Genomic DNA, 17,078 nt, shown 5'->3' on the forward strand with positions numbered 1-17,078 from the left:
GAATATTCATTATATTTTAAAAAATATTTATTTAATAAATAGGATCAAGTATTAATTTGTTTTTCTTCTTGCATTATTTATTCTTTTTTATTATTATAAAAAAACATAAGTTATTTATTTTTGAAAAAAATCAAAAATAATTTCTTATAATTTGCAAAAAAAATAAAAAATAATTACTATTCACATGTAAATAATTTAAGCAGTTTCCTCATTATAGACATCAAAATATGATTGATGTTATGTGTCTTCTGTAACACTAATTATTAATTCACACGTTAATTAATTTAAGAAACATCCTCAACAATTTCCTAATTATTTTTTCTTGGTTTTAAGTATCTTTGTTGGATTCTCTACCCATCACTTCATTCTCTTTCCTTTCTATTCTTTCTTCTCCAACTTTTTCCCTTTTCACTCCCAAAATTTGCAGATAATGCAAGATCAACAACCATTACCAACTCATGAACCTCCCATGATTTCCCATCAGGTTCTCCTCTCACGATTAACATCTTAAACACTATAAAGTTCTTTGCTTTTCATTTTTGTGGGTTTGTAGTAATTGGTACTATCAGATTTTCAGTTTTTTTTATATGTTTGATCTAATTTATATAAAGGGTTTTCCAATTTTAGCTTGTTATTAAGTGTCTACTAACTAAAGAAGCCTCTTTTTTTTTTCTGAATTTTGATTCTGTTTCTATATTTAGAATTGGTGTTTCAATTGTGAGGTGTGAGAGTGAGATTGAATTCAAACACGCGTGATTTTTCGATTTCAATGCTTGAATTTCTAACTTAGTTGAGAGTATTCTAAGGTAAATGCATGTGCTGCAAATTACAACATTGTTTTGTAGATCTGTTGGCAGTGGCTGTGAATGTTTCAACTATAATTTTAGGGTAAAAGCCATGCATGGGGTTGTTTTATTATGCAGGGAGAATCTTAACCAGGAATTTGTGGTGAGGAAATTTTTAGTTTAGTTTATTGCTTTTACAATTGTATGTGTTTCTGACTATGTAACACCTCTGCAAAAAGGTGTGTCTGTGTCAGTGTTGATGTTTGAAGCCGACATTGACACTTGTGACTACGTTTAATTTATTCATTTTTTCAAGTTATTACTTGTCAGGGTCGTGTTTCTGGTGTCCTTGTTTCATAGGTTTCTGATAGTGATTGCCTTGTTGAGGATGATTAGTATTCATCACAGGATCGTGTTGGGATGAGATCATTTGAAGTTTTGCATTGTATTTTTCACTTTCAGCGCGTTTACTTCTTGATATATTAAACTGCCTTTGCTAGTATACGCAGACCGAAACCGGGCTAAACAAAGAAGTTGCATATAGTGGAGCCGGCGGGAAGCGTCCAGATATTTCACTTCAAGTTCCACCTAGACCTTTAGGGTTTGGTAGCAGTAGCACGCGTGGGCGGGTTCTGGACCATTCTCAAAGTTTCTCTAAAGTGATATCATCACCGAAAGATTTTTTGCGAGCTTTGAGCTTCAAAAAAAAAGAAAATGTAGTAGATGGTGAATCAAGCAGTCTCCTTAATTCAGACCCTAAGACAGCTGCAGACAGTACTAGAATGGCCTCCATATCGGAAATTTCATGGTCAAGATGTACTTCTCTTCCTGTTACACATGCGCCTAATCTGTCCCCTATAGTTGCTACGCCTGTGTCTGCGAGGACATATAATGAACAACGGATTAAGCCACATGTAAGTCCTTTTCTATTTCATTCAGTTTCCTCGTTTGTAGATTTTCAAATATGCTGGCTTTACACTCACGAATCAGAAAATTGTATCTTATCGGTTATCGAAGTTATGTCTCTACTCTACCAAAAAATGAAAAATGAAACTTCTCATATGTGCATCAAATTATGTTTTGCCTTATGATATTGGAGTTTTTTGGGAAAGAAATGATTGTTGTTAACTATGCAGAAAGATGTTAAATCTAAGGTTTCAAGGTCCCTTACAATACCTGCACGAAATGTTGTGATTGTTAGATCTGTCTCTTTTGTCACCCGCAATGAACAAGAACAACAAGATACAAGTGACGGTATATGATTTCATTTACTTATGCTACTACAGTTTCAAACAACCCTATTTTTTTTTACCTCTTTGTTTGTTATCGGCTTCGAGTCATACTAAAACAAAATTTCTTGGCCAATTATCAGATCAAATAACTCCTGCGCCAGTAGAAGTTACTGCCGATGAAGAAATTCCCGAAGAGGAAGCAGTGTGCAGGATATGTCTTGACACGTGCGATGAAGGAAACACCTTTAAAATGGAATGCAGTTGCAAAGGTGGTCTAGCTTTGGTGCATGAGGAATGTTTAATCAAATGGTTCAGCACAAAAGGAAACAAGAAATGTGATGTATGCTTGGAAGAGGTTCAGAATTTACCTGTAACCTTGCTCCGCATGTCCAGCTCTGTTCAACAAAGAAACAGACAGTTGCAGGATCGCCAAAACTTCAATTCAGAAACACTAAGGTGATTTTGAAATCCATGTTTTCAAATTAAGTTTTCACTGTTATTTTCTGCGCTTTTAGCACAGATACTTTTTGCATAACTGATTATAGATATCGTTTTATTTAAACTTTTTTAGTATTAATTTTGCTTCTTTTTATAGTGCTTGGCAAGACTTCGTGGTACTTGTCCTGATAAGCACAATATGCTATTTTTTCTTCCTTGAACAACTACTGGTATGCCTATTTCCTTTGATATAATACTACGGCATCTACTTGATCTTTTAACTCGTTTCGGTTCCTTTTAAGCATATAATTCATAGTAGAGAAAAATAATTTCTCCGAACTCTGATCTTAGTTTTGTCCCACTGTTCAGCTTCCTGATTTGAAGACTCAAGCTATCATTTTATCGGCACCGTTTTCCTTTACATTGGGCCTCTTAGCATCTGTTTTCGCAATCGTCCTTGGTATAAACTCTAAACCAAACCTGAATTTTTTTTCTCTTCATTGTAACAATATTGTTCTTTCTTTGAGTGCTTACTTACATTGTTTGCAGCGATCAAAGAGTATATATGGACATACGCCGCTCTTGAGTTTGCACTTGTGGCTTTAATTGTGCATCTGTTTTATACATATGTAAGTTAGAATGTTGAGATTTCTTTATAAAGACTTCTTTGGCTCAATAACAATTGATTCAGTAAACCATAACCTCGTTACTTTGTTGCAGTTGCATTTGGCGGCCATTTATTCGATACTACTTTCATCGATTTTGGGTTTTGGAGTTGCTATGGGAATCAACTTTATGTATATCCAGTATGTGACGTGGAGACTTCAGGTCTCTACTAATGATGTTCCCGTGTAAATCTCCTCGGAAAGAAAACATCTTCGCGGATTATCTTTGTACCTACTATCGAAGTGTCTCGTACGAACCGGTTTTAGACTCGCGCAATGCACAGTGATGTTCGACTGTTATGAACTTAGTGCAACATAAAGTGTCAAAATGAATGTAAAGTTAGAGTATTTGTGCATAAATAGCACCAAGACAGAATCAACATGTTATCAAAAAGCAAAGTTAGAGATAGTTACTTTTTTGCAAAAATAAAGTTGGTTTAAACTTAAGTTTTCAAACTTTATTCCAAATTGGCTTTTTCAGTAGTTCATGTGCAGCTAAGGAGGTTATCACAAGGCAACAATTTGCCGGAAGAAAGAATTATGCAGACAAATCTATATATTCCATTTGTTTTTTTACAACACAAATCCAAAAAGCAAAGTATCTGCAACTTAAAAAGTAATGTGATAACCTTAATTTTGTATGTTGGAATCCAAGTCCCTTTCATCAAGAGAAATGCTTATCTTACACACAAAGGAAAACCAAGTTAATTTAGTGAAATGTTTTGAATTTTGTCTTTGCAGCACATGTATAAAGACTATAAAAGTGTATCTTTAACAACACTATAGCTATTGCATGTCATGCTTTCCACTTCATTCTATATTCTGATTTGATTTTCATCGTACTCTTGTCTCTTGATACATGTAAATTTGAATTTAACTTTTCTAAATTGTGCAGTCCCTATGAAAAAAATGATAATGTAATTATGGATAGTTAACTTAAGTGATACCATTTTAATGCGATGATTTATCTTGCATGTGTATGTTCTCGTCTAAAAACACAAATGTATGTGATCATTCAGAGTCGGTAATTAGGAGATTATGACAACACTGACTTTAAACTAGGATATAAACTCGAATTTTCAGATGAAAATAACATCAACAATTAGGACATAAGACCGTGTTTTCGGATGAAAATAACATCGAGTTTTCAGATGAAAATAACATCAACAATTAGGACATAAGACCGTGTTTTCGGATGAAAATAACATCGACGACTAAATTGTTAGATTGGAATGAATTTAATCCTTGCATATTCTTTTTACTTCCTCCAAGCTTTCTCCAACACATAGTTTGGAAACAATAAAGTAATATTCAAAGTGGCTAGTTTTCTCTCTATATATATATATAAGTACTAATGATGAACTAAGATAACTAATCAAGCACTTCATTCTCACTCACAAACACACATTTTCCAACACTACAAAGCTTGTTTAGCTAGCTCATAAAATGGCTGAGATTGAGTTTGAAAGTCTATTCAATCATGCCATGAGGGGACAATGGAGAGAAGTTCTAGAATTATATGAGAAAAACCCTGAAGTACTAGAAGCAAAGATCACAAAAGCAGAAGACACAGTGTTGCACATTGCTGTATATGTAAGCCAAACCTTCTTTGTAACAACCTTGTTAGACAACATAAGCCAAAACATGTGTAGGAACATCCTGAGAATGCAAAACTCAAAGGGAAACACTCCCCTTCATGTTGCAGCTGAGCTTGGGAATGTAGACATTTGCAACAACATCGCCAAAAGAGATCCTACCCTCATTTCGTACCGGAATTTCGAAGGCGAAACTCCTCTTTTCTTGGCTGCTGTTCATGGAAAAAGAGATGCTTTCCTTTGTCTTCACGGTCGACATCAGAACAAAGATGATGACTCAATCTCAAGGAAAGACAATGGAGATACCATTCTTCATTCTACCATATCATCTGAATACTTTGGTTAGTTTCATTGCCATATATTGAACATATATAAATTACACCCTTCTGTATATTAATTTGATACTAGTGTATAATAGATTTGGCGCTTAAAATAATTGGAATGTATCCAAAGCTTGTGAATGGTGTAAACCATGAAGGATTATCACCTCTGCATATTCTTGCTAAAAAGCCTAATTGTTTCAGAAGCTGCACGAGGATGGAGTTAATCGATAATATCATCTACGCTTGTAAGTAAAATCACTTTTCTGTGCTAATTTATATGATTTCTTCTTTAGAAAGTAATCATATTTGAGTCTTGTTTAACACTAAATGTGTCTTTCTCAAGGAAGAAAGATTCTTGTGTAATAACATGTGTTTGTGTGAATGTCAGGTTCGATTGTTGATGAGGACAAGGAAGAAAGATACGACCAAAGTTATAATATTTCAGCACACACACAGACATCAAAGAACTATCCCTTAAACTATGGAACATGCATGACCTTCTTATCTTCGTTGAATAGTTGTTTCAAAGTAACAAGTATGTCAATTTCGTTTCATTTATTACTCTCTTTTTTACTTATAGCATAGTTACTATATCAAACTCTAACTCATCTATCATTTTCTATTTATATTACAGCAACAGGAAAAGATACAGATCCTGCAGAAACTACTGATGAAGAGAATAGTTTCTGGCGAAAAAACGGTATTATAATTTCCTCTTGTAAACCATGATGCTTGTAGTGCAAGTAATTGGTGCACAATGTGTTTCATTTCAATATCTGTAAAGTCATTTCAAAGACTAGTTTTATGATAATGACATCTATTTTTAATTATCAAGAGCAAGGGCAAGCAAAGAAAGAAAAGAAAAATTATAGGTTCCCTCCAAATTGGGAATCCATGATCAGATTGTTAATCCTTACATTGAAGTCCTTCCTAATCCTTTTTGGTGTTGGTAAGTACATAAAATAGCAATGCATTAGTCTCCTAATTAGAAAAGACTTGTGTGTTTTGTTTGTTTAACCGAGGTGGCATTTTTGTAGGATCGACATGGATAGAGAAAATTCAAAGAAAGAAGGAAAAACACATTCGAGCAAAGCAAGTGATGAATGAACTGATTCAGCGCGCTTCTTTGTACAAGTATGATTTTACAGGACCAAGTCCTCATATTGAAGAGTATGATGACGATGATGATGATGGCACAGGTAAAATGAAGAGCAAAGCAGAAAAAGAAGCTGCTGAGAATAGAAGAGTGATGTCACCTATTTTAATTGCAGCAAAAATGGGAGTGACAGAAATGATTGAGAAGATTCTAGATATGTATCCTGTGGCTATTCATGATGTGGATTTTCAGAACAAGAATGTTGTTCTGTTGGCCATAGAGAATAGGCAACCTCATGTGTATAGTTTGTTAAATAAGAGAAGTGTAATCAAAGAAACTGCGTTTCGTCAAGTCGATAGCAATGGTAACAGTGCATTGCACCTTGCTGCTACTTATAGGAGGTTTAGACCTTGGCGAGTACCTGGTGCTGCAATGCAAATGCAGTGGGAATACAAATGGTATAAGGTAAATAATATTAAGTTTTCATAGTTACTCTAATGATTTAGAGATATTCAGAAACTAGTAATTGATCCTGTCTAGTTGCTAATGATGTTTGTGTTTTTCAGGTTGTTAAGGACTCCATGCCACCTAATTTCTATGAACGTTATAATAAGGATGGGAAAACAGCAAAGCAAGTTTTTATTGATACACATGGACAACTTGCAAAAGAAGGTAGTAAATGGCTCACAAAAACCTCAGAATCATGTTCAGTGGTAGCAGCACTTGTTGCATCAGTTGCATTCACAACCTCAACAGCTATCCCAGGTGGTCCTAATCAAGAATCTGGTATACCACTGTTGCTAAAAAAGCCTGCATTCAAGCTCTATGCTGTAGCATCACTTGTTGCACTTTGTTCCTCTGTTACGGCCCTTATTCTGTTTCTTTCGATACTGACATCTCGATTTCAAGAAAAGGATTTTGTGGTGGACTTACCGAGAAAGCTTCTTCTAGGACTGACTACACTCTTTACATCTATAGCATCCGTGTTGGTCTCATTCTGTGCAGGGCATTTCTTTATTGTTGAGAGCCAGCTGAGATTTGCAGTTTATCCCATATATGCTGCTACATGTTTGCCTGTCTCATTTTTTGCTTTGGTTCAACTCCCTCTGTACTTTGATTTGGCTTTGGCTATGTTTCGGAAGGTTCCTCAGCGCAGCTACAAAGTGTTTTTTCATGAGTTGCATCATCATCATTAGTCTAAGTCACTCTTGTTAAGTAGAAATCAAAATTGGTAGGTAATAGACAATTGCTATGAAGCACTTTTGGTTCTCAGTGTGCACTCACTTTAATCCATTACCATTTGGTGTATATTTAATTGACATTACATGAATATCATTTTACAGTTTCATCTTACTGCATTAATAAGAGGTGATCACAGACTGGCTGTGTAATCTTGTCCCGCAAAATAAAAAGGGTTAAAACCAGTACTCATTTCACCAGACTTTAAACCAAATGTGGAGTCAAGTTAAGCTTCTAATTATCTCACCTAATTATTTGTCATGTTGGATTCATTTCAAACTGAGGGTACCATGAATCACAGAATGATGGGATTGTATTTCCTGCTCTTATCATATAATAGCAACACAGCTGAAAGGAAAGAAGGCAAAAGCATATTTCACATTATTCTCCATGACAAATATACACTAAAGAAACTGTCTGGATACGAGCCAAGAAACATCTACATATGACCAAAAGTATAAATAACCATGAGGAAAATTGGGCGAAGAAACAAACAACTCTAATTGCATTTAGTCACAGGAGTAAATTTTCTATCATCTCTTTTCAACCATATGGTGGAACGGGTTTTCTTCACGTGTTCTGCAAAAAGACGATGCCTGCAACCAAAACGTGTATCAGGAATGAGCTACCATAATAAATATTAGCATGCATAACCTTAATCATTAAATCTTCAATCTAGAAAATGCAAATGTGTAGAAGCACATTACAAATTAAAATATGTTAAGAGCAGAAATTCCTGCATAAGGAATTGGATCTACAAAAAAGTTCTAAAATCCTCCTACCCCAGGGGACAAAGACCCGTGTCCAATGAAAACACTGTTCCCAACAGAACGATTCAAGTTCACTAATAACACGAGCACAAAAACTAACAGACCTTTCATACTCCAGCTTCTGAGTAACTATGCCATTCAACAATAATTCTGAACTGTACACCATTGCCCCTGCAATTGCAAAACATAGCATTTTAATTTAGTGCAGAGGATATGTTTTCTAAGTCAGAGGAACCAGTTTCTAACCTTTTTCAAGAAAAGGCACACAAGAGGCATAATCTTCTTCGCAAGATAGAATCAGAAGATCATCTGGAATTTTATGGTCCTTCATAGCAGATCTGCCAACTCTCTCCACGGCCTAGGAGACGCAGTCACAGGCAAAGATATATTAAGGGAGAGAAAATAGTTCAATTATATGAACATAGATCTGTATTTCTGAGCCCAGGAGACAACAATAGACAGTTTCATGACTAAAAATCATTAATGAACCACAATACTGATTAATAATAAAATATAAGTTACAACAAATTTGACAAAGAAAACTCGTTTAATCTAGGAATCTTTCACAGAAAAACCTGGAAACGAGGCAATATCCAAACAGATGTTTTCTCCAATCACATGAACATAACTGAAGATTAATTAAGGAGAAAGATGCATACCTGACCATGAACTGCTGTTACTAAACTTGAAATGATCTCTTTACTAGGTTTAATATTTGAGGTGACAAATACTCTTCGACCCTGCAGAAAATTATGATGATTTATCATGAGCAACAAAGAAATGCATATGTTTGTATTTGAAATAGGCTTAATTAGGCTTTTGTCCTTTCCTAGTTTGACATCAACTTTGATTCACTTAGCTTTGGTGTAATAATTTAACCCCTTCAAGCAATTGATGAGACAGACTACCTTTTGCTGATGTGACACGAGTAAATTTTACAACACCTTGATTGTTAACAAAGGATACAAGTAAATGACGCAGCACAATTTCACATCAGCAAAAGGTATAAGATCAACACTAAAAGAACAGGTTATTTAATTGCACAAAGTTGAAAAATAAAGTGACGACACTGTTACAATTGATGCTAGAGAGACATCAAAGAAAAGTTGTTAAGAGGATTAAGTCTTTGTGAGACATATAAAACAACCAAGTTTTTAGCTCATCAGGTAGGGTTTGCAAGCATATATACAGATATATGGTTCAAATTAAGTGAGGTCAGATGCGTAATATGACCAAGCAATATTTGCATAGATGATCAAAAACGGAAATTACTTAAGCTGTGTGAGTATGACCTTTTAAAAAGGTCAAATAAGGTTCATCTAACCCTGACTAGTGACAATACAAGCATGATCCATTGGTCAATATATGATCCTTTCATTTCATGAGTTCTACATTTACCTCTAAAAGAGGATGCTGGGTTGCCCGTGCTAGTGAGACTGGCATGCTGAAACCAAACTCCTTTTCCTTTTTATCATCCCTCAATATGTAATTTCTCTCATCAATAAAACAGTTGGCTTGTCCGCAGCTCTCAATCCATAAGTGTGTGACAACCGGCTTTCCAAAGGCAATAGCTTCTAACATATTCCGTGTACGCACAAATTGATCGGTTATGAAATGAGTTGCATCTGCAATTGAGGACGCCACAAAAACTCCAAGTCGTGCTAGTATCTGTAATAAACATGAGAAACAATTTAACTTTAACACAGCTAGATGTATGTATTAGACAAACAGAGTTTATAAAAAAACAGATCTTACCTTTTTCTGATGCTTAATAATATCTCCATCCAAATGGTGGCTGTAAAGAATTCGAACATCAGCCATATCCTTCCTCTTTCTTGAATCCTTAGAGGGAGTAATTAATTCAGGTCTAATGGCATTTAAGCTACTAAGTTCTTTACGAAGATCCACGCGATATACTTTGAGATCACATGCTCTTGAATATTTTCTTTTGCATGATTGTTTGTAATAATCATCACCCATACAAACAGGTGATGCATCGTTCACCGGTGTCTTACAGTTAGCTGGAGATGTGGTAGCCATGTCAGGTGACTTGTACCCATCTCTTAGTGATTCATCCGAAATGGTAACCTCCAAATTTTTGGTGGACAACAAGACATCTGCATTATTCTTAACATTTGAGTTCAAATTTGACTCCAAAGTTTTTCTTTGCATTTGGTCATCAGAAGGTGCTACCAAACCACCACGTGAAGATGAAGGACTGTAGTTATTCACATGCGATTTGACACCAGAATGTGTCCTCGCTTTTCTCTTCTGAGCAGTAGATTTCCCAATATCTTCAGTTGGCTCAGATGACTTAGATGACCCTTTCCCAATATCTCCACTTTGCTTGAATGACTTAGACGAACCAACTAAACTCTCAGATCCTTCGCCATGATTAGAAAACCTTGTAATCCTAAGAGATCTCCTTCTTCTAGGGTAATCTAATGTATCAACAGAAACGCCATTACTAACACTAACAACATTTTCCTTTGAAGCAAATTTCTCCTGCTGACACAATTCAGTAGTATCATCTACTGCAAAGTGATCAGAAGACCCCGGAGTAGATTTAGGACCTAACCCTTCAGGCTGTGGTAGACGAACTCCAGTACTTTTCTCATGGGGGTCAATCCCTGTTGGCCCTTCTCTTGCTGCTAAGGACCGTCTAGTTCTACGAGCAATTGGTGTGCAATGAAAAACTTCATCCTGAACTCGGTTTCTATCAACAGTACTCCCTCCATCATTACTTTCAAGATTCTTTAACTCATCAAGGTGATGTCTTTTTAAAGCTTCAGCTGACTTTCTTTGCTCACCTATTGGAGGTGATACTATCCTACCAATTTTATCAGCCCCTGAGGTTTGGTTGCCTTCTGCATTTAGCTTACTCTTCTTTGATCTGCTCATCACATTGCCCTTTTCATGCTGTTCAGACTTTTTAGTACGTTTCTTTGATAAACCTGTATGTTCCTTTGGTGTAACTGGCCCCATTTTTCCAGTAGAAAAGTTATTGAGTTGATAAGTTGACCTACTTCTAGTAACACAAGTGGCATCATTAGCAACGTGATTAGCAACTTCCACAGGGTTGAATAAGGCTTCCATAGCTTCAGCAGCTATTTGAGTATCTAAACCTACATTCAACATTTCCTGTCCATCTCCATTACCATTAGGTCCCATCTCTCCTTTGGTGCAATTAGTGTTCAATTGTTCATCCAATTCATTAGCAATATTCTTTGATCTCCTTGTCACATTGCCCTTTTCACATTGTCCAGTCTTTTTAGTGGATTTCTTGGATAAACCTGAAGTTTGCAAATCTGATTTTCCATCAAATTTCCTTTTCCTGTCATACTTTCCTGTACGTTCCATTGGTGTAACTGGCCCCATTTTTCCAGTGGAAGAGTTGTTGAGTTGATAAGTCGACCTACTTCTAGTAACACGAGTGGCATCATTAGCAACACGATCAGCAACCTCCACGGTGTTGATTAAGGCTTCCATAGCTTCAGCAGCTATTTGAGTATCTAAACCTACATCCAACATTTCTTGTCCATCTTCATTACCATTAGGTCCCATCTCTCCTCTAGAGCAATTGGCATTAAATTGTTCATCCAACTCATTAGCAATATTCCTTTCCAACTTTCTTGTGACTTGTTGCTTATTGTCACCCCTTATTTTTAGATTATGCATCCCCAGTTTTGATTCAGAGTGAGCTGCAGCTTTCCTTCTAATAGCTAAACTTGATTGTTCATCTTCCTTAACACCTTTTGGTCGGCATGATTTGACCTTCCGGCTTCCTGGCAATGATCTTGGCCTATGTGTTTCACCTTTAAAGAAATCATCCTTTCTTCTTAGGTATATATCTCCTCCGCCTTCATCCTCGCAGCTATCGTCCCAGTCAAAAATCTCAGTTTGTTTAGCTTTGCTTCTATCATTAATTCTCTTGGACAAACTGTGTAACCCTTTAAAGCAGGGAAGAGATTCTGACTTTTTCTCCATATTCGTAAAATAATTAGTTTTCTCATTGAACTCCATAAAATTACTATTGAGAAACCTATCTACACAATCAAGAGCCTTGTTCTGTGATAATTCTCCGGGTTCCTGAGAGTTAACATAGCTTAACCTTTCCAACTCTCCATGGTAGTCAGGAAACTTGTCCAAGCTATCTTCTTCATCAAAATCATTGTTGCTAAGTGAAGGCCCATTTGTTTCAACAGGTAAATCATCATTGAAAAGTTTTCTTACGGTTGTTCTAGCAAAGTTAGACATACTTTCATTCTCAAATCCCTCAATTTCCACATTGTGTTTCCCATGATTGAGTTCCTCATCAACTTCTCCAACCTTCTCAGAAGGTCCAAGAAAGGATTCTCTTTTATTCATACCCGTGATAGGATTGGACTGATCATGGGTATGTTTCAAATTCAAATTGCTTTTAGCTAAAGCAGCTTGCCGCAAAGATTCTGCACGGATAAAGGTAAACCGTGGTGGCACTGAACCTAAAAGAAATATAAATTTTGCTAGTGAAATCAAAAGAAATTAAGTATATTTACATGAAAAGAAACCACATAACAATTAACTTTACATTGCATTTAGTCAGTGAAAGTGGAGATAATCAAACAACACTGAGAAATAAAATACCATAGAAAGAAAGTGATGCAAAAATGGCATATCCAATTAAAATAAGGACAAAACTTATACATTACGGCATATATTGTTGGTAAGTACTATTGCTAACAAAATCTATAACTACCTTCCTATCAGCCACCACTACAACACTCCAGATAAATTTAGTCCTTAAAGTAATTTTCTTTTACAAATCATTTCCCTATTTGCAAATAAATCACATGACAAATCACAGTGACATACACAAAATACAGTACTTTAGTTCATCTCTTCATATTCATCAATCAGATTAATGACATCACTGAATTAACACTAACTAAAGGTCCTTAGAAACTTAATTCACATACAACCAAACAAATTGACAGTTGGTAAAGGAATCAATTACCAGAACCAGTTTGCTTCTTGTCAGACCCGCTCTCGCTAGTCGGTTGAGTCGCAACCACCTTGCTATCCAGATCACTGTCTATGAATTGAGTATCATCAACAGACACCTCATCATCTGAATTCTCCAAAACTTGAGTCCCCTCAGATTCATACCCTTCATCCAATATCTGTGTATCAAAATCATCCAATATCTGAGTCTCTCCAGCAATATCCGACCCTTCAGTTTCCTCATCAAAGTTCACCACCTCAGTTTCAAATGCAGCGTCACTTCCGTCGTCGTCAAACGGCACCGTATCTTCAAAGTATCGATTTTCTTTGTCATCGTCCTCTTCATCTATGAATCAATCAGTAAAACACAATTGATAAAAAAAATTGATGAAAATTAAAGATTGGTTTTAATAATAATAAAATAGATCGATGAATCGTAGAGAAGATTTACTTGAGTGTGAAGAGGAATCATCGAATGGTTCAGTGTTAACATCGTTTCTGAGAATGCGATTTTGTTCGTGTTTCGCCATTGGACTCGTCAAGGTAAAAAGAAAACCCTAAAATCGAATTAGGGCATTGAAAGAAAATGAAGGGTTAGAGATAACGACATTTTCTGGAGGGAAAAAATTGCGGGTTTTTTTTCAGAGATAGAAAGTGTTTTTTCAGAGATAACGACATTACTGTAATATTGTATACAATAAGTATTTTTTAGTTGAAGCATTTCACAAGATGGGCATTTGGTCTAGTGGTATGATTCTCGCTTAGGGTGCGAGAGGTCCCGAGTTCAATTCTCGGAATGCCCCATTATTTTTGTTTTTTTCTATTTTCTGTATTGAGTATTGAATTATTACTTTCTACCTATGTGAATTGGTATTTACTGTCTACTACTACTAAGTTTTAACGCTTTCGAAACGCTTTCGAAACTTCACTCAATAAGTAATTTGTTGAAATTGGTTTTTTCAATTAAAATTATTTAACTTTAGCCTAAAAATTAAGTAGTTTAGTTAAATGAATTGAATTTGGATTATACATAGTTCGATTTGGATTTATTTGATTTATGAGTTGATTTAATTAATACTTAAAATATTGAATTATTTGTAAAATGTTTATAACTGATTCGCATGTAAATAATTTATGTTGAAGGTGTGTGATGGTTAGATTTTTATATTTAAGCATCTCTAATCAGAGTGTTTAAGAGAAATTTATGAAATGATGAATGGTTTTTTTTCTTCTCTTTTTTTCTACTATGGGATGAATCATGAGGTTGGGTTAAAAAATAATTGTATGAAATTTTGAATCGATTTTAAATTATTGATCAGTAGGAACGGGAAAATTAGTGGGAAGAGGGATAGTGTTAGAAGCAGGTACAGTACAGTGGTTCAGGGGAATTAGAAGTAGGTAAAGCAAGTTTAGGGGAATTAGTGTGTGGGTAGGTGTAGGGTTAATCTTCTGTGTAGTCATAAATTGTCATGGCTAAAAGGGAATATAGGATAAGGCAAGGTGGTTGTAGCTTGTTTGATGGTCAGATAGCGGAATATTTGTTCATAAAATATGGTATCTCTAGATATGAACAATTGTTTACTATTAATGTCAAAGAGGACATGGCATTTGACACCATGTTTTTTTCCAAGGTAAATGCATTCAAGGGATCTAGTGTCGAGTTTGGTTTTATGTCTCTTAGAACTAGTGGTATAAGCTAAACATTCAAAAGTTCTAAGGGCATTATAATCATGAATAGTGTTAAAAAGTAAAGTAAATTGAGTTTTGTAATGTAATAACGTGGACGACATTTTGTTGATTATAAAAACGATATGAGAAAGGGCATGAGCCAAAGAAATTTGGTAAATGAAATTGGAAAAGAAGAGCACGAGTGACCCCTAAGTGGTGTCGATGCTTTCTTTCCACAAATCCACCCAGCTAGGGTGTGTGAGTATACGTGGTTTGATGAATGATACCCTGATTTAAATAATAACCTTTGAAGGGTGAATTTGGGTCCATTATCAGGTTTCAGTGTTTTAACACAAGTTTGAAATTGGATTTTCACACCGTTAATAAAAGATTTTATCAAATTTGAAGTTTCAAACTTTTGTTTCATGAAAAAAAAATCCAACATAAACGGATATGGTCATCTACAATAGTGCGGGAATAATGGTGGTCTAACATATATGGGGTGCAAAAAGGATCTCGTATATCCATATAAATGAGGCCAAAGCATTTATCAGAATATGTAATGTTAATGGGAAAGGGAAGTCTCATGTGCCTAGCAGATAGACAGGCATCACAGGGGGCGAGGGATTTCAACATGTGAGGTATAGGAAACAGTTTATTTATTTGAATTAGAGTGTCATTAGATTGTGGCCCAAAATTTGGTGCCACAAATTACACTTATTAGCATAAACATAATGAATATGGGAAAATCAATAAAGTTATGTTGGAAATTGGGACAAGTGAGTGCATATAAATTGTGAAGAAGCTCAGTTGCACCAATCTTCTTTAGAGTATAGGTCCTTTATATGATGCATTTGTGAGAGTTAAAAATGATGTGAAAATTAAAAGTTTTGGTCATTTTTGGAACATAAACCAGGTTGGTGCAGAAACAGGGGACATAAAGAACGTCATTTAAGTAAAAATTATTGTTAAAAATAACAGCCCAACCTATTGAGTTTCAATAATAGTCTCATTACGGAGCCTAACATGGACAGGCTTGGTGGAAATTAAATATGTGAACATATTTCTATAGTGACACGTGTGGTCCATGGAGACTATATCTAGAATCTAACTATTATCAATAATTCTAGGAGATGGAATCAAATTGGTGGTACCTGATGGTGAAGCATAAGACATGTTAGATGATGGATATTTGAACTTTGTAAAGTGGATGACTGAGTAAGGAAAGCAAGAAAGGTTTGTTGTTGTTCAACATTAAACTCAATAGAATTCCCCTCATGAGAGGCTTCAGTTTGATGTTGAGTGTTCTTTATACCACAGTCTTCGGATTTAGCATAGTGAGCTAAATTGTGATTGTTGAGGTATGTTGGCAAACCGTGCTTTTTAAAGCACACTTCTATTGTGTGACCGAGATTCTGATAGTATGTGCAAATCTTGAGACCTCGCCACAACTAGTTTAAGCAAATTTGTTGTTGGAATCCCAGGGTTTTTCTTTATTAAAGGGTTTTGAGACTTGAGCTACAAACTTGTCTTCTTTGATAGGTGCGGTAAATTGTTGTTCTTACTGAATTAAGAGAGAAAACACCTTGTTTATAGGTGGGATAGGATGTATAAGCATGATTATAGAGTAAACTATTGAATATTGTTCGTTAAGGCCTTTCAAGAAGCGAATTACATAGCCATTCTCTTGGTATTCTTTGATTGTTTAAAGGAGGTTACAATAGCATTTAATAACACAAACACACGTTGTGATAAAGCAAAACATTCCCACCTCATTCCTTAACTTTTTCAAAGACGTGAAATATTGGTGATTGTGGAATCTCCTTGCTTGAGAATGAAGATTTCTTCTCGAAGGTATGAAACCCTAAAAAAGTTGCCTTGATGGTAGTGGTCTTGTAATTCTTTATAGATTTTGTGTGCGGTGTCCATCCACAACTCGCTTTCATTAATTTTTTATTCAATAAAGTTCATATGCCAAGCCATAACAATCATGTTATAGCGATCCCACCCGAGAGTGGTATGATTGGTGGAGTCATGTCACATTAGAGTTCCATCAAGTAATCCTAATTTGTTCTTGGAATGAATGACAACCTTGAGCGAACGAGACCATGAGTGATGATTTTGGTTGCCCATTGATGGTGGTACAATGGACATACCTTGGTTGTCACTGGGATGCATGTAGAATGGATATAATGTGTTTGTTTGGTAGCATAGATTAGTGTTTTCGATGGTGGTTTTAGATGTGGGCGGTGGATGGGTGATTTAGGGATCAGTGTGGATGGTG

General features: G+C 35.5%; 3 protein-coding genes and 1 non-coding gene across 6 annotated transcripts; 3 read left to right on the forward strand and 1 right to left on the reverse strand.

Annotated features, from left to right (window-relative positions):
- Window positions 1-298: 298 nt before the first annotated feature.
- Window positions 299-3,576, forward strand: LOC127079094 (uncharacterized). 2 transcript variants are annotated; one of them, XM_051019517.1, is made up of 8 exons: window positions 299-484; window positions 1,295-1,699; window positions 1,922-2,039; window positions 2,158-2,473; window positions 2,613-2,685; window positions 2,825-2,915; window positions 3,005-3,084; window positions 3,176-3,576. In XM_051019517.1, exons 1-8 carry the CDS (start codon window positions 431-433, stop codon window positions 3,308-3,310), a joined length of 1,272 nt encoding a protein of 423 aa, XP_050875474.1. In that variant the 5' UTR covers window positions 299-430; the 3' UTR covers window positions 3,311-3,576. The 2 variants fall into 2 exon arrangements, with proteins under 2 accessions (XP_050875474.1, XP_050875465.1); XM_051019508.1 differs by having other exon boundaries at window positions 313-484; window positions 1,286-1,699.
- An 893-nt stretch (window positions 3,577-4,469) lies between these two features.
- On the forward strand, window positions 4,470-7,482 carry LOC127079082 (uncharacterized). 2 transcript variants are annotated; one of them, XM_051019492.1, is made up of 7 exons: window positions 4,470-5,056; window positions 5,134-5,283; window positions 5,427-5,573; window positions 5,673-5,738; window positions 5,874-5,987; window positions 6,076-6,599; window positions 6,701-7,482. In XM_051019492.1, exons 1-7 carry the CDS (start codon window positions 4,567-4,569, stop codon window positions 7,328-7,330), a joined length of 2,121 nt encoding a protein of 706 aa, XP_050875449.1. In that variant the 5' UTR covers window positions 4,470-4,566; the 3' UTR covers window positions 7,331-7,482. The 2 variants fall into 2 exon arrangements, with proteins under 2 accessions (XP_050875449.1, XP_050875454.1); XM_051019497.1 differs by having other exon boundaries at window positions 4,977-5,056; window positions 5,240-5,283.
- A 246-nt stretch (window positions 7,483-7,728) lies between these two features.
- On the reverse strand, window positions 7,729-13,758 carry LOC127079075 (uncharacterized). The gene is made up of 8 exons (XM_051019487.1): window positions 13,578-13,758; window positions 13,140-13,472; window positions 9,899-12,627; window positions 9,542-9,811; window positions 8,803-8,883; window positions 8,390-8,501; window positions 8,248-8,314; window positions 7,729-7,969 (listed from the first exon to the last, which is right to left on the reverse strand). The coding sequence occupies exons 1-8, from the start codon at window positions 13,654-13,656 to the stop codon at window positions 7,873-7,875; spliced, it is 3,768 nt and encodes a 1,255-aa protein (XP_050875444.1). The 5' UTR covers window positions 13,657-13,758; the 3' UTR covers window positions 7,729-7,872.
- A 99-nt stretch (window positions 13,759-13,857) lies between these two features.
- On the forward strand, window positions 13,858-13,929 carry TRNAP-AGG (transfer RNA proline (anticodon AGG)). Its single transcript has one exon. It is a non-coding gene; the product is annotated as a tRNA-Pro (tRNA).
- Window positions 13,930-17,078: the final 3,149 nt, after the last annotated feature.

Source organism: Lathyrus oleraceus, chromosome 1 (genome assembly GCF_024323335.1).
Source record: "Lathyrus oleraceus cultivar Zhongwan6 chromosome 1, CAAS_Psat_ZW6_1.0, whole genome shotgun sequence".
NCBI lineage: Eukaryota > Viridiplantae > Streptophyta > Magnoliopsida > Fabales > Fabaceae > Lathyrus > Lathyrus oleraceus.

Bases quoted from the DNA above. Each gene is read 5' to 3' on its own strand.
- LOC127079082 (XM_051019492.1), top strand. From the start codon at position 4,567: ATGGCTGAGATTGAGTTTGAAAGTCTATTCAATCATGCCATGAGGGGA. The intron at 5,574-5,672 runs GTATGTCAATTT...TTTATATTACAG, and splicing joins TAGTTGTTTCAAAGTAACAA to CAACAGGAAAAGATACAGAT. The intron at 6,600-6,700 runs GTAAATAATATT...TGTGTTTTTCAG, and splicing joins GGGAATACAAATGGTATAAG to GTTGTTAAGGACTCCATGCC.
- LOC127079075 (XM_051019487.1), bottom strand. From the start codon at position 13,656: ATGGCGAAACACGAACAAAATCGCATTCTCAGAAACGATGTTAACACT. The intron at 13,473-13,577 runs GTAAATCTTCTC...ATTGATTCATAG, and splicing joins TGATTCCTCTTCACACTCAA to ATGAAGAGGACGATGACAAA. The intron at 9,812-9,898 runs GTAAGATCTGTT...TGTTTATTACAG, and splicing joins TTATTAAGCATCAGAAAAAG to ATACTAGCACGACTTGGAGT.
- LOC127079094 (XM_051019508.1), top strand. From the start codon at position 431: ATGCAAGATCAACAACCATTACCAACTCATGAACCTCCCATGATTTCC. The intron at 2,916-3,004 runs GTATAAACTCTA...CATTGTTTGCAG, and splicing joins TGTTTTCGCAATCGTCCTTG to CGATCAAAGAGTATATATGG. The intron at 3,085-3,175 runs GTAAGTTAGAAT...ACTTTGTTGCAG, and splicing joins TGCATCTGTTTTATACATAT to TTGCATTTGGCGGCCATTTA.